At 51.2% G+C, this 26,751-nt stretch overlaps 1 protein-coding gene across 1 annotated transcript in view; it reads left to right on the top strand.

Moving 5' to 3' along the window:
* The window catches only part of ATG14 (autophagy related 14), a 47,738-nt gene extending 38,848 nt beyond the window's left edge, over window positions 1-8,890 (top strand). The window contains exons 8-10 of the mRNA XM_060261837.1: window positions 806-896; window positions 1,544-1,629; window positions 8,556-8,890. Of these exons, the coding sequence (XP_060117820.1) occupies window positions 806-896; window positions 1,544-1,629; window positions 8,556-8,862 (484 nt within the window). The 3' untranslated portion in view covers window positions 8,863-8,890. The remainder of the gene's footprint in view (window positions 1-805; window positions 897-1,543; window positions 1,630-8,555) is intronic.
* Window positions 8,891-26,751: the final 17,861 nt, after the last annotated feature.

Raw genomic sequence — 26,751 nt, 5'->3', positions numbered from 1 at the left:
CTCTCTGAATCAGAGACAGAATGGCTCACAATCTCCTATATCTTCTCCCCCACAACCGACACCCTGTGAGGTGGGTGGGGCTGAGAGGGCTCTCACAGCAGCTGCCCTTCCAAGGACAGAGTCTCAGAGCGGCCTACAATCTCCTTTCCCTTCCTCCCCCACAACAGACACCCTGTGAGGTGGGTGGGGCTGAAAGGGCTCTCCCAGCAGCTGCCCTTTCAAGGACAACCTCTGCCAGAGCTATGGCTAACCCAAGGCCATTGCAGCAGAAGATATAGGAGATTGTAAGCCGCTCCTGAGTCTCTGATTCAGAGAGATGGGCAGGGTATAAATCTGCAGTCGTCTTCTTATTCTTCCTTTCCCCCTTTGTATGACCAAGCAGAGGTCAGCATGCTTTCTCAAAGAAACAGCGAACCAAAGCTGGAAGGTCAGTGCTGATAGCTCATCAGCAAAGGGTCTGGAGAACGGATGTAAGAAGCATAATGTGCCTAGCCGCAAACAGGAGCCGAGCTGTAGCGTCCTGCATTAGCTGCAGTTTCCAAGCTTCCTTCAAGGGCAGAGCCGCGTAGAGTGCATTACAGTAGTCTAGCCTTGAGTCACCCTCCCCTGGAAATGCTGGAGCTCAAAAGCGCCGGCGCTGGAATCAGAGACTGATTCCATCATCAGTGTGACCATCTTGAGATCACCCGATCTCGTCCTGTCGTGTCGCCGAGGTGGAGTTTTGTGAAAAAGGAGCTCCATTGGCTTCAAGATCCAGTCCTTCCTCCCTCCCTCCTCAGCCCCCGCCTCTCAATCTGTCTTGCAGCGAGTTCTGTGGGGAGAATCTCAGCAGGCGGAAGTTCACGTGGGCGGTGAAGAAGCTGAACGCCAACATCCTTTACCTTTGCTTTTCTCAGGTAGGCCGTCCGTCCGTTGCTCCGTGGGGAGGCGAGGGGGTTCCTTCTCAAGGGGCTTTGGATACGTGCACATTAGGGTTGCCTAGTCCAGTTCAAGAAATACCTGGGGACTTTGGGGGTAGAGCCAGGAGACTTTGGGGGTGGAGCCAGGAGATTTTGGGGGTGGAGCCAGGAGCAAGGGTGTGACAAGCATAATGGTCCTCCAAAGGGAGTGCTGACCATCACATTTAAAGGGACCGAACACCTCCTAAATGCCTCCCCTCCACTGGAAATAATGACGGATAGGGGCACCTTCTTTTAGGGCTCATAGAATTAGAGCTCCTGGTCCAATCCTTTTGAAACTTGGAGGGTGTTTTTGGGAGAGGCACCGGATGCTATGCCGAAAATCTGGTGCCTCTACCTCAAAAAGCAGTTTCCCCAGAGCCTCGTATACTTGCAGGTCAATTCTCCATTGTACCCAATGGAAATCGGTCTCCAAAAGGAATAATGGAGTGCCCAGCAGACATCCCCCCCCCTCTTGCTATCTTATGACCCTGGAGCGGGGGAAGGGCCTCCAAACCAGGGGATCCTCTGCCCCCACCTGGGGATTGGCAACCTTAGATGCATGTGTAAGTTTAACTCTTTCGTTCTTCCTCTTGCCGTTGCAGCATGTCAACCTGGACCTGCTGCACCCTCTGCACACGCTCAGGAACCTGATGTACCTGGTCAGCCCCGAGACGGAGAACTTGGGAAGGTGAGAGTGGCTCTCCTCGGCCTTCTCTCTGGTCTCCTGCACAGAACCCGCTCTGCTGCCGTTTCCTCTCACGGGGCTCGTTTCTCTCCTCTCCTCTCCTGGCAGGCCCGTGCCCAGTCTCTCAGCTCTCAGAAGCTAAGCAGAGTTGCCCCTGGTTACTATTTGGATGGGAGGCCACCATCCACTAGAGTTCCATCCGTGGCTTCTCTTCTGTTCTTGTGTCTGGGGCAAGTGATGCTCTGTATTCTTGGTGCTTGGGAGGGGCGACAGTGGGAGGGCTTCTAGTGTCCTGGCCCCACTGATGGACCTCCTGATGGCACCTGGGGGTTTTTTGGCCACTGCATGACACAGAGTGTTGGACTAGTGGGGCCACTGGCCTGATCCAACATGGCTCCTCTTATGTTCTTATGTCTGGGGCAGTGATGCTCTGTTTTCTTGGTGGTTGGGAGGGGCGACAGTGGGAGAGCTTCTAGTGTCCTGGCCCCACTGGTGGACCTCCTGATGGCACCTGGTTTTTTGGCCACTGTGTGACACAGAGTGTTGGACTGAATGGGCCATTGGCCTGATCCAACACGGCTTCTCTTATGTTCTTATGTGTGACACAGAGTGTTGGACTAGATGGGCCCTTGGCCTGATCCAGCATGGCTTCTCTTATGTTCTTATGTGACACAGAGTGTTGGACTAGATGGGCCCTTGGCCTGATCCTGCATGGCTTCTCTTATGTTCTTATGTGTGACACAGAGTGTCGGACTGGATGGGCCATTGGCCTGATCCAGCATGGCTTCTCTTATGTTCTTATGTGTGACACAGAGTGTTGGACTGAATGGGCCATTGGCCTGATCCAACATGGCTTCTCTTATGTTCTTATGTGTGACACAGAGTGTTGGACTAGATGGGCCATTGGCCTGATCCAGCATGGCTTCTCTTATGTTCTTATGTGTGACACAGAGTGTCGGACTGGATGGGCCATTGGCCTGATCCAGCATGGCTTCTCTTATGTTCTTATGTGATACAGAGTGTTGGACTGAATGGGCCATTGGCCTGATCCAACATGGCTTCTCTTATGTTCTTATGTGTGACACAGAGTGCTGGACTGAATGGGCCATTGGCCTGATCCAACATGGCTTCTCTTATGTGTGACACAAGAGTGTTGGACTGGATGGGCCATTGGCCTGATCCAACATGGCTTCTCTTATATTCACCAAGGAAGTCCAGGGTTGCTGCGCAGAGGCAGGCAGTGGCAAATTACTTCTTTTCATCTCTTGCCCTGACCTGGATGGCCCAAGCCAGCTTGATCTTGTCAGGTCTCAGAAGCTAAGCAGGCTCGGCCCTGGTTAGCACTTGGGCAGGTTGCCTCTATGGAAGTTCAGGGTTGCTACGCAGAGGCAGGCAAATGACAAACCAGCTCTGAACATCTCTTGCCTTGACCCAGATGGCCCAAGCTAGCTCCATCTCATCATATCTTAAGAAGCTAAGCAGGGTCAGTCCCAGTTGACCCTGGTTGGTAATTGTATGGGAGACCACCAAGGAAGTCGAGGGTTGCTACGCAGAGGCAGGCCATGGCAAAACCACCTCTGAATGTCTCTTGCCTTGACCCAGATGGCCCAAGCTAGCTCCATCTCATCACATCTCAGAAGCAAAGCAGGTCTGTCCTTAATTGGTATTTGGATGGGAGACCACCAAGGAAGTCCAAGGTTACTAAGCAGGGTCATTTCCATTTTTGGACTCAGTAGATCCAAAATGTGCCCTCCCTCTGTATAGGCCAGTGGTAATAGTCACTTACAAGATTTTTCAACTAGAGCCCTCAGGTTTGCTAATTTGTGCCGGACCATCCTTGTGTCAGGATGGCCCAGGACAGACCGATCTCATCAGAGCTTGAATACTAAGCAGGGTTGGCCTTGGTTAGTCCTTGGATAGGAGACCACCAAAGAATTCCAGGGTCACACACACACACACACACACACACACACTGAAGCAGGCAATGGCAAACCACCTCTGAACATCTCTCCTACAGGGTCCTCATAAGTCATAAGAACATAAGAGAAGCCATGCTGGATCAGGCCAATGGCCCATCCAGTCCAACACTCTGTGTCACATAAGAACACAAGAGAAGCCATGTTGGATCAGGCCAATGGCCCATCCTGTCCAACACTCTGTGTCACATAAGAGAAGCCATGTTGGATCAGGCCAATGGCCCCTCCAGTCCAACACTCTGTGTCACATAAGAACACAAGAGAAGCCATGTTGGATCAGGCCAATGGCCCATCCAGTCCATCACTCTGTGTCACATAAGAACATAAGAGAAGCCATGTTGGATCAGGCCAATGGGCCATCCAGTCCAACACTCTGTGTCACTTAAGAACATAAGAGAAGCCATGTTGGATCAGGCCAATGGGCCATCCGGTCCAACACTCTGTGTCACATAAGAACATAAGAGAAGCCATGTTGGATCAGGCCAGTGGCCCCTCCAGTCCATCACTCTGTGTCACATAAGAACATAAGAGAAGCCATGTTGGATCAGGCCAATGGGCCATCCGGTCCAACACTCTGTGTCACATAAGAACATAAGAGAAGCCATGCTGGATCAGGCCAATGGCCCATCCAGTCCAACACTCTGTGTTGCACATAAGAACATAAGAGGAGCCATGTTGGATCAGGCCAATGGCCCATCCAGTCCAACACTCTGTATCACACAGTGGCTAAAACCCAGGGGTCATCACTGGGGCCAGGACACTAGAAGCGCTCCCACTGTTGCCTCCACCCAAAGCAACAAGAATACAGAGCATCACTGCCCCAGACAGAGAGTTCCGTCTAGACCAGGGGTGGCCAAACTTGCTTAACATAAGAGCCATATAGAATAAACATCAGATGTTTGAGAGCCAGGAGGGAAAGAAGGAAGATGTGGTGAGGGGGAGAGGTGGAAAGAAAGCAACTTTAACTTTAAATGCATTCTCCAAGTCATCTGGGTTGGCTTAGATTAGTAATTTAAAGAGACAAATGCCTTCTTCAAACTGTGGTGGGGGCTTCGAGAGCCACACAATATGTGTGAAAGAGCCACATGTGGATCCCGAGCCACAGTTTGGCCACCCCAGTCTAGACCTTGTGGCTAATAGCCACTGATGAACCTCTGCTCCAATCCCCTCTTGACGCCATCCATGCTTGTAGCCGCCACCACCTCCTGTGGCAGTGAATTCCACATGTTAATCACCCTCTGGGTGAAGAAGGACTTCCTTTTCTCCATCCTAACCCGACTGCTCAGCAATTTCATGGAGCGCCCATGAGTTCTTCTGTTGTGAGAAAGGGAGAAAAGGATTTCTTTCTCTATCTTCTCTTTCCCATGCATACTCTTCTAAACCTCTCTCATGTCACCCCTCAGTTGACATCTCTCCAAGCTAGAGAGCCCCAAGGGCTTTAACCTTTAGCTGAAGAGCCCCAAGCACTTTAACCTTTAGCTGAAGAGCTCCAAGCACTTTAACCTTTAGCTAAAGGGCCCCAAGCATTTTAACCTTTAGCTGAAGATCCCCAAGCACTTTAACCTTTAGCTAAAGGGCCCCAAGCACTTTAACCTTTAGCTAAAGGGCCCCAAGCACTTTAACCTTTAGCTAAAGGGCCCCAAGCACTTTAACCTTTAGCTGAAGAGCCCCAAGCACTTTAACCTTTAGCTGAAGAGCCCCAAGCACTTTAACCTTTAGCTAAAGGGCCTCAAGCACTTTAACCTTTAGCTAAAGGGCCCCAAGCACTTTAACCTTTAGCTAAAGGGCCCCAAGCACTTTAACCTTTAGCTAAAGAGCTCCAAGCACTTTAACCTTTAGCTAAAGGGCCCCAAGCACTTTAACCTTTAGCTAAAGGGCCCCAAGCACTTTAATCTTTAGCTAAAGGGCCCCAAGCACTTTAACCTTTAGCTAAAGGGCCCCAAGCATTTTAACCTTTAGCTAAAGGGCCCCAAGCACTTTAACCTTTAGCTAAAGGGCCTCAAGCACTTTAACCTTTAGCTAAAGGGCCCCAAGCACTTTAACCTTTAGCTGAAGAGCCCCAAGCATTTTAACCTTTAGCTAAAGGGCCCCAAGCATTTTAACCTTTAGCTAAAGGGCCCCAAGCACTTTAACCTTTAGCTGAAGAGCCCCAAGCACTTTAACCTTTAGCTAAAGGGCCCCAAGCACTTTAATCTTTAGCTAAAGGGCCCCAAGCACTTTAACCTTTAGCTGAAGAGCCCCAAGCACTTTAACCTTTAGCTAAAGGGCCCCAAGCACTTTAACCTTTAGCTAAAGGGCCCCAAGCACTTTAACCTTTAGCTGAAGAGCCCCAAGCACTTTAACCTTTAGCTAAAGGGCCCCAAGCATTTTAACCTTTAGCTGAAGAGCCCCAAGCACTTTAACCTTTAGCTAAAGGGCCCCAAGCACTTTAAGCTTTAGCTGAAGAGCCCCAAGCATTTTAACCTTTAGCTGAAGAGCCCCAAGCATTTTAACCTTTAGCTGAAGAGCCCCAAGCACTTTAACCTTTAGCTAAAGGGCCCCAAGCACTTTAACCTTTAGCTAAAGGGCCCCAAGCACTTTAACCTTTAGCTAAAGGGCCCCAAGCACTTTAACCTTTAGCTAAAGGGCCCCAAGCACTTTAACCTTTAGCTAAAGGGCCCCAAGCACTTTAACCTTTAGCTAAAGGGCCCCAAGCACTTTAACCTTTAGCTAAAAGGCCCCAAGCACTTTAACCTTTAGCTAAAGGGCCCCAAGCACTTTAACCTTTAGCTGAAGAGCCCCAAGCATTTTAACCTTTAGCTGAAGGGCCCCAAGCACTTTAACCTTTAGCTGAAGAGCCCCAAGCACTTTAACCTTTAGCTAAAGGGCCCCAAGCACTTTAACCTTTAGCTAAAGGGCCCCAAGCACTTTAACCTTTAGCTAAAGGGCCCCAAGCACTTTAACCTTTAGCTAAAGGGCCCCAAGCACTTTAACCTTTAGCTAAAGGGCCCCAAGCACTTTAACCTTTAGCTAAAGGGCCCCAAGCACTTTAACCTTTAGCTAAAGGGCCCCAAGCACTTTAACCTTTAGCTAAAGGGCCCCAAGCACTTTAACCTTTAGCTAAAGGGCCCCAAGCACTTTAACCTTTAGCTAAAGGGCCCCAAGCACTTTAACCTTTAGCTAAAGGGCCTCAAGCACTTTAACCTTTAGCTGAAGAGCCCCAAGCATTTTAACCTTTAGCTAAAGGGCCCCAAGCACTTTAACCTTTAGCTAAAGGGCCCCAAGCACTTTAACCTTTAGCTAAAGGGCCCCAAGCACTTTAACCTTTAGCTGAAGAGCCCCAAGCACTTTAACCTTTAGCTAAAGGGCCCCAAGCATTTTAACCTTTAGCTGAAGAGCCCCAAGCACTTTAACCTTTAGCTAAAGGGCCCCAAGCACTTTAACCTTTAGCTAAAGGGCCCCAAGCATTTTAACCTTTAGCTGAAGAGCCCCAAGCACTTTAACCTTTAGCTAAAGGGCCCCAAGCACTTTAACCTTTAGCTAAAGGGCCCCAAGCACTTTAACCTTTAGCTAAAGGGCCCCAAGCACTTTAACCTTTAGCTAAAGGGCCCCAAGCACTTTAACCTTTAGCTGAAGAGCCCCAAGCATTTTAACCTTTAGCTAAAGGGCCCCAAGCACTTTAACCTTTAGCTGAAGAGCCCCAAGCACTTTAACCTTTAGCTAAAGGGCCCCAAGCACTTTAACCTTTAGCTAAAGGGCCCCAAGCACTTTAACCTTTAGCTAAAGGGCCCCAAGCACTTTAACCTTTAGCTAAAGGGCCCCAAGCACTTTAACCTTTAGCTAAAGGGCCCCAAGCACTTTAACCTTTAGCTAAAGGGCCCCAAGCACTTTAACCTTTAGCTAAAGGGCCCCAAGCACTTTAACCTTTAGCTAAAGGGCCCCAAGCACTTTAACCTTTAGCTAAAGGGCCCCAAGCACTTTAACCTTTAGCTAAAGGGCCCCAAGCACTTTAACCTTTAGCTAAAGGGCCTCAAGCACTTTAACCTTTAGCTGAAGAGCCCCAAGCATTTTAACCTTTAGCTAAAGGGCCCCAAGCACTTTAACCTTTAGCTAAAGGGCCCCAAGCACTTTAACCTTTAGCTAAAGGGCCCCAAGCACTTTAACCTTTAGCTAAAGGGCCCCAAGCACTTTAACCTTTAGCTAAAGGGCCCCAAGCATTTTAACCTTTAGCTAAAGGGCCCCAAGCACTTTAACCTTTAGCTAAAGGGCCCCAAGCACTTTAACCTTTAGCTAAAGGGCCCCAAGCATTTTAACCTTTAGCTGAAGAGCCCCAAGCACTTTAACCTTTAGCTAAAGGGCCCCAAGCACTTTAACCTTTAGTTGAAGAGCCCCAAGCATTTTAACCTTTAGCTGAAGAGCCCCAAGCATTTTAACCTTTAGCTGAAGAGCCCCAAGCACTTTAACCTTTAGCTAAAGGGCCCCAAGCACTTTAACCTTTAGCTGAAGAGCCCCAAGCATTTTAACCTTTAGCTGAAGAGCCCCAAGCACTTTAACCTTTAGCTGAAGAGCCCCAAGCATTTTAACCTTTAGCTGAAGAGCCCCAAGCATTTTAACCTTTAGCTGAAGAGCCCCAAGCACTTTAACCTTTAGCTAAAGGGCCCCAAGCACTTTAACCTTTAGCTAAAGGGCCCCAAGCACTTTAACCTTTAGCTGAAGAGCCCCAAGCACTTTAACCTTTAGCTAAAGGGCCCCAAGCACTTTAACCTTTAGCTGAAGAGCCCCAAGCACTTTAACCTTTAGCTAAAGGGGGGCCCCAAGTGCTTTAACCTTTAGCTAAAGAGCCCCAGCCAAGAATTCTGGTATTGGGAGAAAGTCAGCTGTGACCGGAAAGCCCTTCCTGTTGCCAACAGGCTCGCATTCCCACTGGTTTTGGCCAGGAAGGTGTCTGATCGAATCCCCCCTTTCTGCTCCCAGGTCCGGGCCCTTCGAGATCAGTGCCGACCTGGAGGACTCCATGGAGTTCGTGGACCCCAGCGGGGCCGGTGAGACGGACGAGAGCGGTGACGAGCACATCAGCGACGAGGAGACGGACCTGGGGACGGACTGGGAGAACCTGCCCAGCCCCCGCTTCTGCGACATCCCCTCCCAGCCCGTGGAGATGCTGCAGAGCCAGAGCACCCAGGCCTCCCAGCCGGTTGCCAGCAGCAGCGCCGGCGGCATGATCTCCTCGGCAGCGGCCTCCGTGACCTCCTGGTTCAAGGCGTACACCGGACACCGCTAGGAAAGGGGCCGGGCCTCCCCAGGGCGAGGACTTTTCCCACCGCAACCTGCCATCGCCGTAGTAAAAGGCGACCCGTTCGGTTTTAAGTAGTGCCTGGAGCAAAAAAAAAAAGGAGGGGCTGTCACTTTTCAACGGCGTAAACCCAAGAGACGCTTTTCACGGCAGACGTTTCGGAAGCCTCTCTCGACGTGCGTTTCGGAGGCCGGAGACGAAGCTCAACGCCTCGGGGGCCTCGTCTGTCTCACCGCTGAAAATCCTGTTCGTGATTTTATTTTAATTTTTTTTTTTTTTTTAGTTTATTTTTTCTGAAGGAAGAAAGAGACTCGGGGTGCGTGAGCGACCCGCCGGTCATCAGAGAGACAAGGAACCCCAAGAGCACGCGGCTGGACAGTCCCATTTGCGTACCGTTGCCTGTTCCCACCTGATCAGTTCCTAACGGGGTTTTTTTGGGGGGGGGGGAGGGTACTTTGTTTTTTAAAGTCTGTACGAGTTTTACAGCACAAAAGGCGCATTTCCAACACCGACTGGCAGGCGAGAAGTTTGTGGATTTCCCGTTCTTAATGTGGTTTCTAATCTCCATTGCCATAATTTTGAATACAGAAAAGAACCGCGCTTCTGGAAAACCAAAAGGAGCAGTCGGCACTGCCGGGAATTTTGGGGTGTGCGAACGCCATGGAGGCTCCCTTGTGGGCTTTAACCGTCTTTTAGATTGAGCTACCCAGAGTTCCAAACGTTTTGCGTTTGCTCTCAGGCCGCAAAGCACTTGCGTTGCAGGAGTCGGCTGTTTCCGCAGCAGTCCCGCTCGAAAGGAGCGGCAGTTCTTTTGCAGTTCTGCCTGCCTGCGGAAAAGTCATCTCCTTGGGGTGACAATTGCAGGAGGGCCGTTTTGCTCCTTGGACAGATCCGGTCAGATTCAAGGGACCTGGACAGATTCAAGGGATCCGGTCCCCTTGAAAGCACAGCCGGGCAGCTTCCTGCCTGTTGCGCCACCCCCTCCGGCTCTGCAGCCCGCTGTTGGTGTTTTTCAGACAAGCGGCACGTTTGCAGTTGCAGGGTTGGCTTTGCCTTTGGACGACAGGTCCCTCTTTGCCCGCTCCTCTTCAGCAGATTCCAGCTTTGCGTCAGGCAGATGGTTTGGTTCATGCGCTCCACGAGGGTGAGCGGGTTCCCCAACGGGGAAGGAAGTGCACTTCCATTCACCTCCACCAGGTGCCCGGGGTCGGCACTGCCTGTCAAAGTCCACATGCCTGGCACCGGGCGTTCCCATCAGGGGTGGAATTCTAGCAGGAGCTCTCCTTTGCATATTAGGCCACACACCCCTGATGCAGCCAATCCCCCTGGAGCTTCCAGTAGGCCCTGTACTGAGAGCCCTGTAAGGAATTCTAGCAGGACCTCCTTTGCATATTAGGCCCCACCCCCCTGATGCAGCCAATCCTCCTGGAGCTTCCAGTAGGCCCTGTACTTAGAGCCCTGTAAGGAATTCTAGCAGGACCTCCTTTGCATATTAGGCCACACCCACCCCTGATGTAGCCAATCCTCCTGCAGCTTCCAGTAGGCCCTGTACTGAGAGCCCTGTAAGGAATTCTAGCAGGACCTCCTTTGCATATTAGGCCACACCCCCTGATGTAGCCAATCCTCCTGGAGCTTCCAGTAGGCCCTGTACTTAGAGCCCTGTAAGGAATTCTAGCAGGACCTCCTTTGCATATTAGGCCACACCCACCCCTGACGTAGCCAGTCCTCCTGGAGCTCACAAGGCTCTTTTTAATAAGCTCTTGGAGGGTTAGCTACATCAGGGGGTGTGGCCTAATATGCAAAGGAGCTCCTGCTAGAATTCCACCCGATTCCCACCAAACAGGGAGGAGAGGGACATATTACATGGTTCAGACATCGGCATGCACACAGAGGTGAATGGATCTGTGGCCTATCTTAGTAATTTTTTTATTTTGGGGGGGGTGGGGGGAGGCAGGCACCCTCCTGAAAGTGGGAGCCATACCAGCAGGGCTTATTTTTGTAGCAGGAGCTCCTTTGCATATGAGGCCACACACCCCTGTTGTAGCCAATCCTCCTGGAGCTTTCAGTAGGCCCTGGAAGAAGAGCCCTGTGAGCTCTTGGAGGATTGGGTACATCCGGGGTGTGTGGCCTCATATGCAAAGGAGCTCCTGCTTCAAAAAAGAAGCCCTGACTGTAGGTACCTGTAGTGAAAACAGAATCACATAGGGCTTTTTGTTGTACCAGGAACTTCTTTGTGTGTTAGGCCACACCCCCTGATGTAGCCAATCCTCCAATTGCTTACAGGGCTCTCAGTACAGGGCCTACCGCAAGCTCCAGGAGGATTGGCTACATCAGGTGCGCGTGGCCTAATAAGCAAAGGAGTTCCTGCTACAAAATAAGCCCTGCCTGGATCTATAGCCGTTACTACAGTCAGGGCTTTTTTTTGTAGCAGGAACTCCTTTGCCTATTAGGCCACACACCCCTGATGTAGCCAATCCTCCTGGAGCTTGCAGTAGGTCCTGGAAGAAGAGCCCTGTAAACTGTTGGAGGATTGGCTACAGCCGGGGTGTGTGGCCTAATATGCAAAGGAGCTCCTTCAAAAAAGAAGCCCTGACTGTAGGTACCTGTAGTGAAAAGAGAATCACATAGGGCTTTTTGTTGTACCAGGAACTCCTTTGTGTGTTAGGCCACACCCCCTGATGTAGCCAATCCTCCAATTCCTTACAGGGCTCTCAGTACAGGGCCTACCGCCAGCTCCAGGAGGATTGGCTACATCAGGTGCGCGTGGCCTAATAGGCAAAGGAGTTCCTGCTACAAAATAAGCCCTGCCTGGAACTATAGCCGTTACTACAGTCAGGGCTTTTTTTGTAGCAGGAACTCCTTTGCCTATTAGGCCACATGCTCCTGATGTAGCCAATCCTCCTGGAGCTTGCAGTACGCCCTGTGAAGAAGAGCCCTGTAAACTGTTGGAGGATTGGCTACATCAGGGGTGTGTGGCCTAATATGCAAAGGAGGTCCTGCTAAAATTCCTTACAGGGCTCTCAGTACAGGGCCTACTGGAAGCTCCAGGAGGATTGGCTGCATCAGGGGGTGTGGCCTAATATGCAAAGGAGTCCTGCTAGAATTCCTTACAGGGCCTACTGTAAGCTCCAGGAGGATTGGCTACATCAGGGGGTGTGGCCTAATATGCAAAGGAGGTCCTGCTAGAATTCCTTACAGGGCCTACTGCAAGCTCCAGGAGGATTGGCTACATCAGGGCGTGTGGCCTAATAGGCAAAGGAAGTTCCTGCTACAAAAAAAAAGCCCTGCAAGCTGGAGTTGGTCGCTGGGTTTGTATCCAAGCAGAAAACCCTCCCTCTCTGCGGATCCCAAAGAACAACAGCTTTGCGTTGTGGTCCAAGGAAGGGGACCGACCACTTGGACCCTCGTGGCCGAGGCCTGCCCTTCCTTTTGTACGATGGAGCTCGGCATCCGCATCAACCCATTAGTCGGGCATCTGCGGATGGCCGGCTGAACGCCGGCACGGCTCTCTCTTTCCTCCTTGCTCACAAAACTCCACACAAGAGGGCGCTCTTGAGACGCTTTTCCGTTTTCCTCTTCGGGTTGTGGGGGGGGTGGGAAGCAAATTTCTACTTCCGCTGCAGGGCACGCAAACACCTCTCATGAAGCCCTCTGCGTGCACGCGCAGGGTGCTTTCGCCATGGGGGGGTCACGGGCAGTGAAAGAGGCGCCTCCTTTCCTAGGGGGGGGGGCTCTACCACACGGCCATCGCTAAACAGTTGGAATTGGCTCCTTCTCATTTTCCATCATTTTCCAACTAGGTAGGCGGATGGAAGCGCTTGTGGGAAGATGAGAGCATTTCTGTATCCCCCCCCCCAACGGAAATGGGGGGGGGACGGGGAAAGGCTTCCATTCTGTGCGTTTCTGTTGCTTTAAACCAAAGATCTTTCTCATTCTGCGTTTTGATTTACGACCTATCGGGGGGAGGTTTCTCAGTCGGCAGGGTCTCCTTCGGAGCAGCCCCGGCGGCGAGATCCTGCTTTTTGCCAGGGCGGACTCCTGTTGAGGTCGCGTCTGGTTTGCAAAAGTCCGGAAGGAAACCGGGATTGGGTGGAAGAAAAAGGGTCTTGGGCCCCAAAGCGAGAGGTTCTCCTGTGAATCTTTCCTGGGCCCCCAAACGTACCGTGGGGGGTGTTTGCTCGGTGAAAGGCACTTTATGAGTCGTGTGGAAGGTGGGTGACTCGAACTCGGGGCTCGATGGCTGTTGGGAGGAAACAAGGGAAGCTCCTCCTCACTGATTTTTGAGCTCCCCGCCAAGACGCACCCGGAGCCTCCCCTTTGTAAATATTCTTGTGTTTTTCCCCCTTTTCCTCCCCTTACTTCATGTCTTCCCTGGTCACTATGTTTATTTATGTCTCACGTCTCTTAAAACCGCCCTTCCACACGCGCAAGAAACCCTTTTCCGGTTCTCCCCAAAGAGAGAGGCAAATCTCGGTGAAGCCACAAACCTCATCACCGTTGGGTTTTCCTGGCTTCCTTTCTGCCCCCACCCACCCCCCAAATGATGTATCTTGCAATACTGTAGCATCTGTTCGAAACCTACAGAGGTGCCCTGGGAGTTGTAATAATTTTGGGGCGTCGCCCCCTTTCGAATTGTTTTTCTTTTTGTAACAGTAGTTTGACTTGTTTTTTTGTTTTTTTTTAAGAAAAGGTTTTTAATAGTGTATATATCGGGGGGAAATCTGGGAGCATGTGTCTAAAACGTCAGTGCGATTGAGAAGAGTGGATCTGTTCCGCGTGGGAGGGAGAGAGCGTCCTTCCCGCCAGCAGTGAGTCTGGTTGAATGTTCCTGCAAGATCGTATTGTGACGTCACGAAGGCCGATTTGTCAGTTTCGGGGCCTAGTGGCGTGTGTGAAACCAAGGGGCTTCAGTCTCCGGAAAGAGGGATTCCTTTTTCCATTTACCCCAAGCCCTTTCTCAAAGGATTTTTGGCAGCGGTGCGCCACTGTTGGAACTGGTGTGCCACTGTCGGAACTAGTAGGGTTGTAACGCCAACGTGCGCGCGTATGTTTTCTAAAAATTTATTGTACTGCTGCAATAAATCTTTAACAGGAGTTTTTCTAAGGTTGGCTGGCTTGATTTTTTTTTTTCTTTATCCTAGGAGGATTATGTAGCGATCGGTTCTCAAAAGAGCCTTGCTCTTGTTTTAAGATGTGACGAGAGAAGTAACAAACGTGTAGTGTTTTTAACGACACCTTGACCTGGATAGTCCAAGCTAACCCAATCCTGTCAGAACATAAGAGAAGCCAAGTTGGATCAGGCCAGTGGCCCATCCAGTGCAACACTCTGTGTCACATAAGAACATAAAGAGAAGCCATGTTGGATCAGGCCAGTGGCCCATCCAGTCCAACACTGTGTCACACAGTGGCCAAAGAACACAAGTGCCATCAGGAGGTCCATCAGTGGGGCCAGGACACTAGAAGCCCACCTACTGTTGGCCTCCCCCCAAGCACCAATAATAGAGAGCATCACTGCCCCAGATATAAGAACATAAGAGATGCCATGTTGGATCAGGCCAGTGGCCCATCCAGTCCAACACTGTGTCACTTAAGAACATAAGAGAAGCCATGTTGGATCAGGCCAATGGCCCATCCAGTCCAACACTCTGTCACACAGTGGCCAAAAAACCAGGTGCCATCAGGAGGTCCACCAGTGGGGCCAGGACACTAGAAGCCCACCCACTGTTGCCCTCCCCCCAAGAACCAAGAATACAGAGCATCACTGCCCCAGACAGATAGTTCCATCAATACCCTGTGGTATAGCCACTGATAGCTTCTGCTCCAGATGTTTCTCCAATCCCCTCTTGAAGCTGTCTATGCTTGTAGCCGCCACCACCTCCTGTGGCAGTGAATTCCACATGTTAATCACCCTTTGGGTGAAGAAGTACTTCCTTTTACCCGTTCTAACCAGACTGCTCAGCAATTTCATTGAATGTCCACGTGTTCTTGTATTGTGAGAAAGGGAGAAAAGGACTTCTTTCTCTGCCTTCTCAGAAGCTAAGCGGGGTGTCCTGGTTGGTACTTCGATGAGAGACCCCCAAGGAAGCCCAGAGTTGCTATGCAGAGGCAGGTACTGGGAAAACCACCTTTGGTCATCTCTTTCTTGGGTGGCCCAAATTAGCCAGACCGTGTAAGGTAAAAGATGATAAAAGATCCCACCCTCCACTCCAAATCTCAGCGTCTCAGAGCGACTCATAATCTCGTTTATCTCCCCCTCTCCCCCCCAAACAAGTTTTTAAACAGGCTGGATGGCCATCTGACAGCAATGACGATCCTGTGAATTTAGGGGGAGGTATTTATGAGTTTCCTGCATTGTGCAGGGGTTGGACTAGATGATCCTTCCAACTTTATGATTCTATAATTCTAACAGATACCCTGTGAGGTGGGTGGGGCTGAGAGAGCTCTCCCAGAAGGTGCCCTTTCAAGGACAACTCCTGCAAGAGCTATGGCTGACCCAAGGCCATTCCAGCAGGTGCAAGTGGAGGAGTGGGGAATCAAACCCGGTTCTCCCAGATAAGAGTCTGCGCACTTCACCACTACATTTAACTTGCTTTCGGAGCCACTCTGAGATTTGGCGTGGATATAAATCCAATATTTACAATATCATTTCAGTATTTTTCATCAACTTTTTGTGGCAGGCAATGAGCTTTTGTGAGTCACTGAAGAAAGGAGCGGTGGTTCCTGAAAGCCAGGTGGCCCTGGCTAGTACTTGGATGGAAAACTCCCAAGGAAAGGTTGAAGGAGCTGGGGATGTTTAGCCTGGAGAGGAGGCAGCTGAGAGGTGATAGGATCACCATCTTCAAGTCCCTGAAGGGCTGTCCTATAGTGGTATTGTGTTCAGTTTTGGGCACCACGTTTTAAGAAGGATCTAGACAAGATGGAACGGGTCCAGAGGAGGGCGACGAAGATGGTGAGGGGTCTGGAGACCAAGTCCTATGAGGAAAGGCTGAAGGAGCTGGGCCTGTTTAGCCTGGAGACGAGGCGGCTGAGAGGTGATAGGATCACCATCTTCAAGTCCCTGAAGGGCTGTCCTATAGAGGATGGTGTGGAATTGTTTTCTTTGGCTCTGAAAGGTAGGACCAGAACCAATGGGTTGAAATGAAAACAAAAGAGTTTCGGGCTCAACATTAGGAAGAACTTCCTGATCATTAGAGCGGTTCCTCAGTGGAACAGGCTTCCTCGGGAGGTGGTGGGCTCTCCTTCCTTGGAGGTTTTGAAACAGAGGCTAGAGGGCCATCTGACAGCGAGGAAGATCCTGTGAGTTTAGGGGGAGGCGTTTGGGTTTCCTGCATTGTGCAGGGGGTTGGCTAGACGACCCTGGAGGTCCCTTCCAACTCTAGGATTCTATGAAGTCCAGGGTTGCTATGCAGACACAGCAGATGGCAAACCACTTCTGTCCTTGTCTTGTAAACCTTACAAGGCCACCCTACGTCAGCTGCGACTGGATGGCACTTTCCACCTGGATGGCTTAGGGTGGTCCAACCTCAGGCATCTGAGTTGTGTCATTCCTGGTTAGTATCTGGGTGGGAGACCACCGAGGAAGCCCAGGGTTGCTGCGTAGAGGCAGGCGACGACAAGCCATCTCTGGCCTTGAAAATTCTAAAGTGGGCGGCGTACGTTTTTCAAATGGATGGCATTTCCCACCACCGGGTGTCTACACGTTGTCGTGAACATCCCTCAAATTAATCAGTTTGGGTTTTGACCTGTATAAGAAGAAGAATCGCAGGTGTATACCCTGCCCTTCTCCCTGAATCAGAGACTCAGAGCAGCTCACAATCTCCTATGTCTTCTCCCCCCCACAACAGACACCCTGTGAGGTGAGTGGGGCTGAGAGGGCTCTCACAGCAGCTGCCCTTTCAAGGACAGAGAGCGGCCTACAATCTCCTTTCCCTTCCTCCCCCACAAGAGACACCATGTGAGGTGAGTGGGGCTGAGAGAGCTCTCACAGCAGCTGCCCTTTCAAGGACAGAGAGCGTCCTACAATCTCCTTTCCCTTCCTCCCCCACAAGAGACACCATGTGAGGTGAGTGGGGCTGAGAGGGCTCTCACAGCAGCTGCCCTTTCAAGGACAGAGGCTCAGAGCGGCCTACAATCTCCCATATCTTCTCCCCTCATAACAGACACCCTGTGAGGTGGGTGGGACTGAGAGGGCTCTCACAGCAGCTGCCCTTTTCAAGGACAAAGTCTCAGAGCAGCCTACAATCTCCTTTCCCTTCCTCACCCACAACAGACACCCTGTGAGGTGAGTGGGGCTGAGAGGACTCTCCCAGCAGCTGCCCTTTCAAGGACAGAGTCTCAGAGCAGCCTACAATCTCCTTTCCCTTCCTCCCCCACAACAGACACCCTGTGGGGTAGATGAAGATACTGGATTTATATCCCACCCTCCACTCCGAAGAGACTCAGAGTGGCTCACAATCTCCTTTACCTTCCTCCCCCACAACAGACACCCTGTGAGGTAGATGAAGATATTGGATTTATATCCTGCCCTCCACTCCGAAGAGTCTCAGAGTGGCTCACAATCTCCTTTCCCTTCCTCCCCCACAACAGACACCCTGTGAGGTAGATGAAGATACTGGATTTATATCCCGCCCTCCACTCCGAAGAGTCTCTGAGCGGCTCACAATCTCCTTTCCCTTCCTCCCCCACAACAGACACCCTGTCAGGTCGGTGGGGCTGAAAGGGCTCTCACAGCAGCTGCCCTTTCAAGGACAACCTCTGCCAGAGCTCTGGCTGACCCAAGGCCATGCCAGCAGGTGCAAGTGGAAGAGTGGGGAATCCAACCTGGTTCTCCCGGATAAGAGTCCGCACACTTAGCCACTACACCAAACTAGTTCTGTATAAAGTCCCAGATTCGCCTTTTGAGATCCATAGGACAAGGTAGCAGATAGACTGAGATGGGTAGCTGTGTCAGTCTGCAGCATCAGAAAAGAGCAATAGTCCAGTAGTGCCTAAATGACTAACAACAGGAGGGCCATCTTGGTGCAGAGGTGAAGTGTACGGACTCTTACCTGGGAAGACCGGGTTTGATTCCCCACTCTTCCACCTGCAGGTGCTGGAATGGCCTTGGGTCAGCCATGGCTCTTGTAGGAGTTGTCCTTGAAAGGGCAGCTTCTGGAAGAGTCCTCTCAGCCCCACCCACCTCACAGGGTAATTGTTGTGGGGGAGAAAGATAAAGGAGATTGTAAGCTGCTCTGAGACTCTGTCCTTGAAAGGGCAGCTGCTGGGAGTGCCCTCTCAGCCCCACAGGGTGTCTGTTGTGGGTGAGGAAGAGAAAGGAGATTGTAGGCTGCTCTGAGACTCTGTCCTTGAAAAGGGCAGCTGCTGTGAGAGCCCTCTCCAGCCCCACCCACTTCACAGGGTGTCTGTTGTGGGGGAGAAAGGTAAAGGAGATTGTAGGCCGCTCTGAGACTCTGTCCTTGAAAGGGCAGCTGCTGTGAGAGCCCTCTCAGCCCCAGCCACCTCACAGGGTGTCTGTTGTGGGGGAGGAAGGGAAAGGAGATTGTAGGCCGCTCTGAGACTCTGTCCTTGGAAGGGCAGCTGCTGTGAGAGCCCACTCCAGCCCCACCCTCCTCACAGGGTGTCTGTTGTGGGGGAGGAAGGGAAAGGAGATTGTAGGCCGCTTTGAGACTCTGTCCTTGGAAGGGCAGCTGCTGGGAGAGCCCTCTCAGCCCCAGCCACCTCACAGGGTGTCTGTTGTGGGGGAGGAAGGGAAAGGAGATTGTAGGCCGCTCTGAGACTCTGTCCTTGAAAGGGAAGCTGCTGGGAGAGCCCTCTCAGCCCCAGCCACCTCACAGGGTGTCTGTTGTGGGGAGGAAGGTAAAGGAGATTGTAGGCCTCTCTGAGACTCTGTCCTTGAAAGGGCAGCTGCTGTGAGAGCCCTCTCCAGCCCCACCCACCTCACAGGGTGTCTGTTGTGGGGGAGGAAGGGAAAGGAGATTCTGTCCTTGAAAGGGAAGCTGCTTGGAGAGCCCTGTCAGTCCCACCCACCTCACAGGGTGTCTGTTGTGGGGAGGAAGGTAAAGGAGATTGTAGGCCTCTCTGAGACTCTGTCCTTGAAAGGGCAGCTGCTGGGAGAGCCCTCTCAGGCCCACCCACCTCACAGGGTGTCTGTTGTGAGGAAGAAAGGGAAAGGAGATTGTAGGCCGCTTTGAGACTCTGTCCTTGGAAGGGCAGCTGCTGGGAGAGCCCTCTCAGCCCCAGCCACCTCACAGGGTGTCTGTTGTGGGGGAGGAAGGGAAAGGAGATTGTAGGCCGCTCTGAGACTCTGTCCTTGGAAGGGCAGCTGCTGTGAGAGCCCACTCCAGCCCCACCCTCCTCACAGGGTGTCTGTTGTGGGGGAGGAAGGGAAAGGAGATTGTAGGCCGCTTTGAGACTCTGTCCTTGGAAGGGCAGCTGCTGGGAGAGCCCTCTCAGCCCCAGCCACCTCACAGGGTGTCTGTTGTGGGGGAGGAAGGGAAAGGAGATTGTAGGCCGCTCTGAGACTCTGTCCTTGGAAGGGCAGCTGCTGTGAGAGCCCACTCCAGCCCCACCCTCCTCACAGGGTGTCTGTTGTGGGGGAGGAAGGGAAAGGAGATTGTAGGCCGCTTTGAGACTCTGTCCTTGGAAGGGCAGCTGCTGGGAGAGCCCTCTCAGCCCCAGCCACCTCACAGGGTGTCTGTTGTGGGGGAGGAAGGGAAAGGAGATTGTAGGCCGCTCTGAGACTCTGTCCTTGAAAGGGAAGCTGCTGGGAGAGCCCTCTCAGCCCCAGCCACCTCACAGGGTATCTGTTGTGAGGGAGGAAGGGAAAGGAGATTGCAGGCCGCTCTGAGACTCTGTCCTTGGAAGGGCAGCTGCTGGGAGAGCCCTCTCAGCCCCACCCCCCTCACAGGGTGTCTGTTGCAGGGAAAGGAAGAGACAGGTGATTGTGAACTGTTCTGACTCCTTAAGGTAGAGAAGTGAGCTATAAAAACCTGCTCTTCATCTCAGTGGTTGTTCCGTGACCCTGTAGTGGGGCTCGTAACCTGGAGGGCTCCGGCTAGCCCATTTTTGTCAGATCTCAGAAGCCAGGGCTTGACTTTAATGGAAGACCCCCAAGGAAGCTCAGGGTTGCTAGGCAGAGGCAAGCAGCGCCCAGCCGCCTTTCTCTCTGCCCTCCCGTGGATGGCTCAGGCTGGCCTGAAGGCAGCCCACCAAGGAGCTGCAGGATTGCTACACAGAGGCAGGCAATGGCCAAGCCACCTCCTCCAGCCTTGAAAACCATAACAGGGTGACCAAAAGTCAGCTGCAACTTGGCAATCACCACACACACAGAGACACACACATGCACAGAGACACACACACAGAGACAGGCAGACACACAGACACACGCACACAGACAGGCAGACACACAGAAACAGACACAGACCGACACATAGACACACACACAGGCAGACACACGCACAGAAACCGACAGACACACACAAAGACAGACACACACGGAGAAACAGACACATAGACACACAGGCAGACACATAGACACACACAGATACGCACAGAAACAGGCACACACACAGACACACACACATGCACAGACACGCACAGACACAGACCGACACATAGACACACACACAGGCAGACACACGCACAGAAACCGACAGACACACAGAGAAACAGACACACACAAAGACAGACACAGACCGACACACAGACACATAGACACACAGAGACACGCACAGAAACAGACACGCACACATGCACAGACACACACAGACAGGCAGACACGCACAGACACACACAGACACAGAGACACGCACACAGACAGGCAGACACACAGACACACACACAGACCGACACATAGACACACATACAGGCAGACACACGCACAGAAACCGACACACACACACAAAGACAGACACAGACAGACACACAGACACACACAGAGAAACAGACACAGACATAGACACACAGGCAGACACATAGACACACACAGATACGCACAGAAACAGACACACACACACATGCACAGACACGCACAGACACACACAGACACAGACCGACACATAGACACACACACAGGCAGACACACGCACAGAAACCGACAGACACACAGAGAAACAGACACACACAAAGACAGACACAGACAGACTCACAGACACACACAGACACGCACAGAAACAGACACACACACATGCACAGACACACACAGACAGGCAGACACGCACAGACACACACAGACACAGACCGACACATAGACACACACACAGGCAGACAGACACAGAGACAGACACACACACACACAGAGAAACAGACACAGGCAGACACAGACACACAGGCAGACACATAGACACACACACAGACACACACAGAAACAAACAGACACATTCACACACAACAGGTTCATTTGTAGGTGAGATTGCCTTGAGAAACCTCTCTGAATTTTTCTACACTTGTGCCTCGTTTGTTGTTGTTGCTGCACCTACCACAGAGATGTATCGTGAAGAGTGATGATGGGGTGGGTTTTAGGGTTGCCAGCTTCCAGGTGAGGCCTGGAGATCTCTCGCTTTTGCAACTCATTTTCAGCTGGCAGAGATCTGCTCCCGTGCAGAAATTGTGCTGCTTGAAGGGCACGGTGTAATTAGTAGACTGATCGAAGCCACCAAGTAATACACCGTCTTTCAGTTTGCAAAAATATATTACGAGGATTGTGTACAGCACATAATAAGCAATACAATAACGATAGAGGCCGGCAGGGCTAGGGCCTTTTAAAGTAACAGAAATCCCATGGAGGCAAAAAAAAAAAAAACCTCGTCCCCAAATGAATAGATAGAAGTCCAAACTTGGAAATAGTCCAGCTGAAATTCACAAGGTGGGTGCTCCTGAGGAACGTAGCTTCAATGCAGCCGCTTTCTTACAAAGCTTTGCTCTTGTAAGACCTCACTTGGAGTCTTGTGTTCTGTTTTGGACACCACATTTTAAGGAGGATATAGACAAGCTGGAACGGGTCCAGAGGAGGGTGACGACGATGGTGAGGGGTCTGGAGACCAAGTCCTATGAGGAAAGGTTGAAGGAGCTGGGGATGTTTAGCCCGGAGAGGAGGCAGCTGAGAGGTGATAGGATCACCAACTTCTAAAACTTGAAGGGCTGTCATCTAGAGGATGGAGTGGAATTGTTTTCTGTGGCCCCAGAAGGTAGGACCAGAACCAATGGGTTGAAATTAAATCAAAAGAGTTTCCGGATCAACATGAGGAAGAACTTCCTGACCGTTAGAGCAGGTCCTCAATGGAACAGGCTTCCTCCTCCGGAGGTGGTGGGCTCTCCTTCCTTGGAGATTTTTCAACAGAGGCTAGATGGCCATCTGACAGCGATAGAGATCCTGTGAACTTGGGGTAGGTCGTTGTGAGTTTCCTGCACTGTGCAGGTGTTTGGACTCGATGACCCTGGAGGCCCCTTCCATTTCTATGATTCTACGTCTCTCTAGATTTTGATAACGTTTCAATCCCTTCTTCAGTTTAACGGCTCAGTTATTTAGGGACGCTGTTCTATGTTCTCTAATCACAGCAAATCTCCCCTTAAAACTGTAAGGTTGGGGAGGCTCTGTAATGAACGAGGCTGATGTTCACACTGGCTTTGATCAGTCCCCCTGGAGAAAATGGCTGCTTTGGGAGGGTGGGCTGTATGGCAATGGACCAGACCGAGGCTCCTCCCCTCCCCAAACCCCGCCCTCCCCAGGTATTTCCCAACACAGACATGGCAGCCGTAATTCTGTCATGCTGGCTTCTGTAGCCAGTCAATATTTCCTTAGCAATTTTAAGGGGCGGGGGGGGGGGGGGGGAACCCGTCACATACTTAGTAATAATGGTAGCCGTGGTGACCAGTGGAAACATAAGAAAGGCAGACTCAAAGGGTGACATGTTTGGGCTGCATATGGTGACTCCCATCATCATGCCCAAAAGTCCAGACAAGCAGTGGGAGCCAAACTATAATGCAGAGGTTTGAGAGCCCTAAGACATAGAATCATAGAATCGGAAGGGACCTCCAGGATCATCTAGTCCAACCCCCTGCACAATGCAGGAAACTCACAGATTCCTCCCCCTAAATTCACAGGATCCTCATCGCTGTCAGATGGCCCTCTAGCCTGTTTAAAAACCTCCAGGGAAGGAGCGCTCACCACCTCCTGAGGAAGCCTGTTCCACTGAGGAACCGCTCTAAACTCACAAACACCTCCCCCTAAATTCACAGGATCTTCATTGCTGTCAGATGGCCATCTAGCCTCTGTTTAAAAACCTCCAAGGAAGGAGAGCCCACCACCTCCCGAGGAAGCCTGTTTCACTGAGGAACCACTCTAAACTCAACAGATTCCTCCCCCTAAATTCACAGGATCTTCATTGCTGTCAGATGGCCCTCTAGCCTGTGCTTAAAAACCTCCAAGGAAGGAGAGCTCACCACCTCCCGAGCAAGCCTGTTCCACTGAGGAACTGCTCTAACAGAAAATTCTTCCTAACGTTGAGCTGGAAACTCTTTTAATTTCAACCCCTTGGTTCTGGTCCTGCCTTCTGGGGCCACAGAAAACAATTCCACACCCTCCTCTATATGACAGCCCTTTCAAGTACTTGAAGATGTTGATCCTATCACCTCTCAGCCACCTCCTCTCCAGGCTAAACGTGCCCAGCTCCTTCAACCTTTCCTCATAGGACTTGGTCTCCAGACCCCTCACCATCTTCATCGTTCTCCTCTGGACCCGTTCCAGCTTGTCTATATCCTTCTTAAAATGTGGTGCCCAAAACTGAACACAATACTCCAGGTGAGGTCTTACCAGAGCAGGGTAAAGCGTTACCATCACATCACGCGATCTGGACACTAGACTTTTGTTGATACAGCCCAAAATTGCATTTGCCTTTTTAGCCACCGCATCACACTGTTGACTCATGTTCAGCGTATGATCCACTAAGACCCCTAGAGCCTTTTCACACATACTACTGCTAATACAAGTCTCTCCCATCCTATAACCATGCATTGAATTTTTCCTACCTAAATGCAGAACTTTACATTTATCCCTGTTAAAATTCATTTTATTGATTTTAGCCGTTTTCCAGCCTTTCAAGGTCTTCCTGTATCCTGTTTCTGTCTTCTACTGTATTTGCAACCCCTCCCAATTTAGTATCATTGGCAAATTTAATAAGCATTCCCTCTATTCCTTCATAGAGCCCCGTGGCACAGAGTGGGAAAGCTGCAGTACTGAAGAAGATATTGGATTTATATCCCGCCCTCCACTCCGAAGAGTCTCAGAGCGGCTCACAATCTCCTTTCCCTTCCTCCCCCACAACAGACACCCTGTGAGGTGGGTGGGGCTGGAGAGGGCTCTCACAGCAGCTGCCCTTTCAAGGACAACCTCTGCCAGAGCTATGGCTGACCCAAGGCCATTCCAGCAGGTGCAAGTGGAGGAGTGGGGAATCAAACCCGGTTCTCCCAGATAAGAGTCCGCGCACTCAACCACTACACCAAACTGGCTCTCTACTGCAGTCGGAGCCCTCTGTTCACAACCTGAGTTCGATCCCAGCGAAAGCTGGTTCAGGTAGCCGGCTCCAGGTTGACTCAGCCTTCCATCCTAATGAGGTCAGTAAAATGAGTCCCCAGCTTGCTGGGGGGAAAGCGTAGATGACTTTATCCGTAGTTAAAACGGATAAAAGGAAGTACTTCTTCACCCAAAGGGTGATTAACATGTGGAATTCACTGCCACAGGAGGTGGTGGCGGCCACAAGCATAGCCACCTTCAAGAGGGATTTAGATAAAAATATGGAGCAGAGGTCCATCAGTGGCTATTAGCCACAGTGTGTGTGTGTATATATATATATAATTTTTTTTTGCCACTGTGTGACACAGAGTGTTGGACTGGATGGGCCATTGGCCTGATCTAACATGGCTTCTCTTATGTTCTACTGGGGGAGGCCATGGCAAACCACCCTGTAAAAAGTCTGTTGTGAAAACATAAAAGCAACGTCACCCCAGAGTCAAAAACTGGTGCTTGCACAGGGGACTACCTTTACCTTTTTACTATTCCTTCATCCAAATCATTGATAAAGATGTTGAACAAAACAGGTCCCAGGACAGATCCTTGAGGCACTCCACTTGTCACTCCTCTCCAAGAGGATGAGGAACCATTCACAAGCACTCTCCGGGTGCGATCTGTCAACCACGTACAGATCCACCTAACGGTAACGATAACGTGAATGTCAGATGTTTGAGAGCTGCGAGGGAGGGAAGGAAGGAAGGCAAACAGATGGGGGGGAGGGAGGGAGAGGGGAAATAAAGCAACTTTAAATGCATTGTCCGTGGCTTGGCAAAGGGATTGAGAGAGACAAATGCCTTCTCCAAGCCGGCCAACAGGACAGTGGGGGCTTCAAGAGCTACACAGTATGTGTGAAAGAGCCGCAGGTGGATCCTGAGTCAGTGTGGCCACCCCTGGTCTATTCGGACTGGCAGCAGCTCTCCAGGTCCTCAGGTCGAAGTTTTTCAATTCCTACCTGTTCCATGGAAGGGCTGTGGCTCGGTGGTGGAGCCTCTGCTCGGCATGCAGAAGGTCCCGGGTTCAATCTCGGGCATCTCCAGTGCAGAGAACCAGGCAAGAAGTGATGGGAAAGACCTCAGCCCGAGACTCTGAGGAGCCACTGCTGGTTTGAGAAGACTGACTCCAGTGGACGGGGGTGTGTGTGTGTGTCTGATTTGGAATGGGCCAGCTTCATGTGTCCGTTGCCATGGAGCACCCCTGGGAGCTTCTGCACACACAGCAGACGCTCTTCCATTGAGCCCACGACCTCTCCAGCCTGATTAAGCCAGGGAGACCTGTACTTGCAAAGGAAACATGAACGAAGGCCAGCACCACTGCAAAGGAAAAGGTAGGGGAAATGTATGTCAGACTCCCCGTCTATTTGATCTTGAGCCTTCCTGGTCCTCAAGCAAAGAGCTTGTACTCTTCCAGCTGCCCTCTTGTGGCTCTTTCAGGTCTCATGCACAAGAAGGCCTTGTTCTTTATAAAATTTATATCTCTGCTACCTAATCTTAAATAAGTACACACATGGACCGGCCCGACGTGACTTGACCCAACCCGACATGGCCCGGCACAACAAGGTCCCTAGGGCAGTTCCGCAGGGCCTGCAAGACAGCCCTCTTCCGGCAGGCCTACAACACCTAACTGCAGAGGAGAACATCTTGGATGGAACAAAATGCTTTTATAGACCGCTGGTTTTATTTTATCTTGTTTTATCAATTGTGGTTTTAACTGTACTTGTAAATGTTTTAAACTGAATTATGTGAATTATTGTGTTGTGAGCCGCCCTGAGACACTTCGGTGAGAAGGGCGGGATATAAGTCCATTAAATAAATAAATAAAATAAATAAAATATGTCAGATCCGGCCCACATAACAAATGAGTTTGACACCCCTGCGTGTAGATTTATACCCCACCCTTCTCTCTGAATCAGAGACTCAGAGCCACTTACAATCCCCTTTATTTTCTTCCCACACAACAGACACCCTGTGAGGTGGGCAGGGCTGAGAGAGCTCTCCCAGAAGCTGCCCTTTCAAGGAAAACAGGTTGCTTACCTGTAACTGATGATCGAGTGGTCATCTTAGCAGCCACACACTGGGTACTGCGCCTGCATGGTACCTCTGTTCAGGAAATTTCTAGAGATAATTTTTTTGGCGGGCTTTTTCTCAGGTCCCGGGAAGCCGGCATTGACGGCGCATGCCTGGAGCTGAGGGAAATCCTGCCCGCACCTCAGTTCCTTCCTTACACCGCCGGGGAGCTCTGAAAGTTTCAAATCGTCTGAGAAACCCAGCCGTCAGGAAGGTTGGGTGGGTGGGTGGGTGCGGCTGCACAGATGA

The sequence above is a fragment of the Heteronotia binoei genome, chromosome 21 (assembly GCF_032191835.1).
Source record: "Heteronotia binoei isolate CCM8104 ecotype False Entrance Well chromosome 21, APGP_CSIRO_Hbin_v1, whole genome shotgun sequence".
In the NCBI taxonomy this organism is placed as follows: Eukaryota; Metazoa; Chordata; class Lepidosauria; order Squamata; family Gekkonidae; genus Heteronotia; species Heteronotia binoei.
Note: the sequence above shows the minus strand (reverse complement) of the source record. Positions and strands in the feature narration are given on the sequence as shown.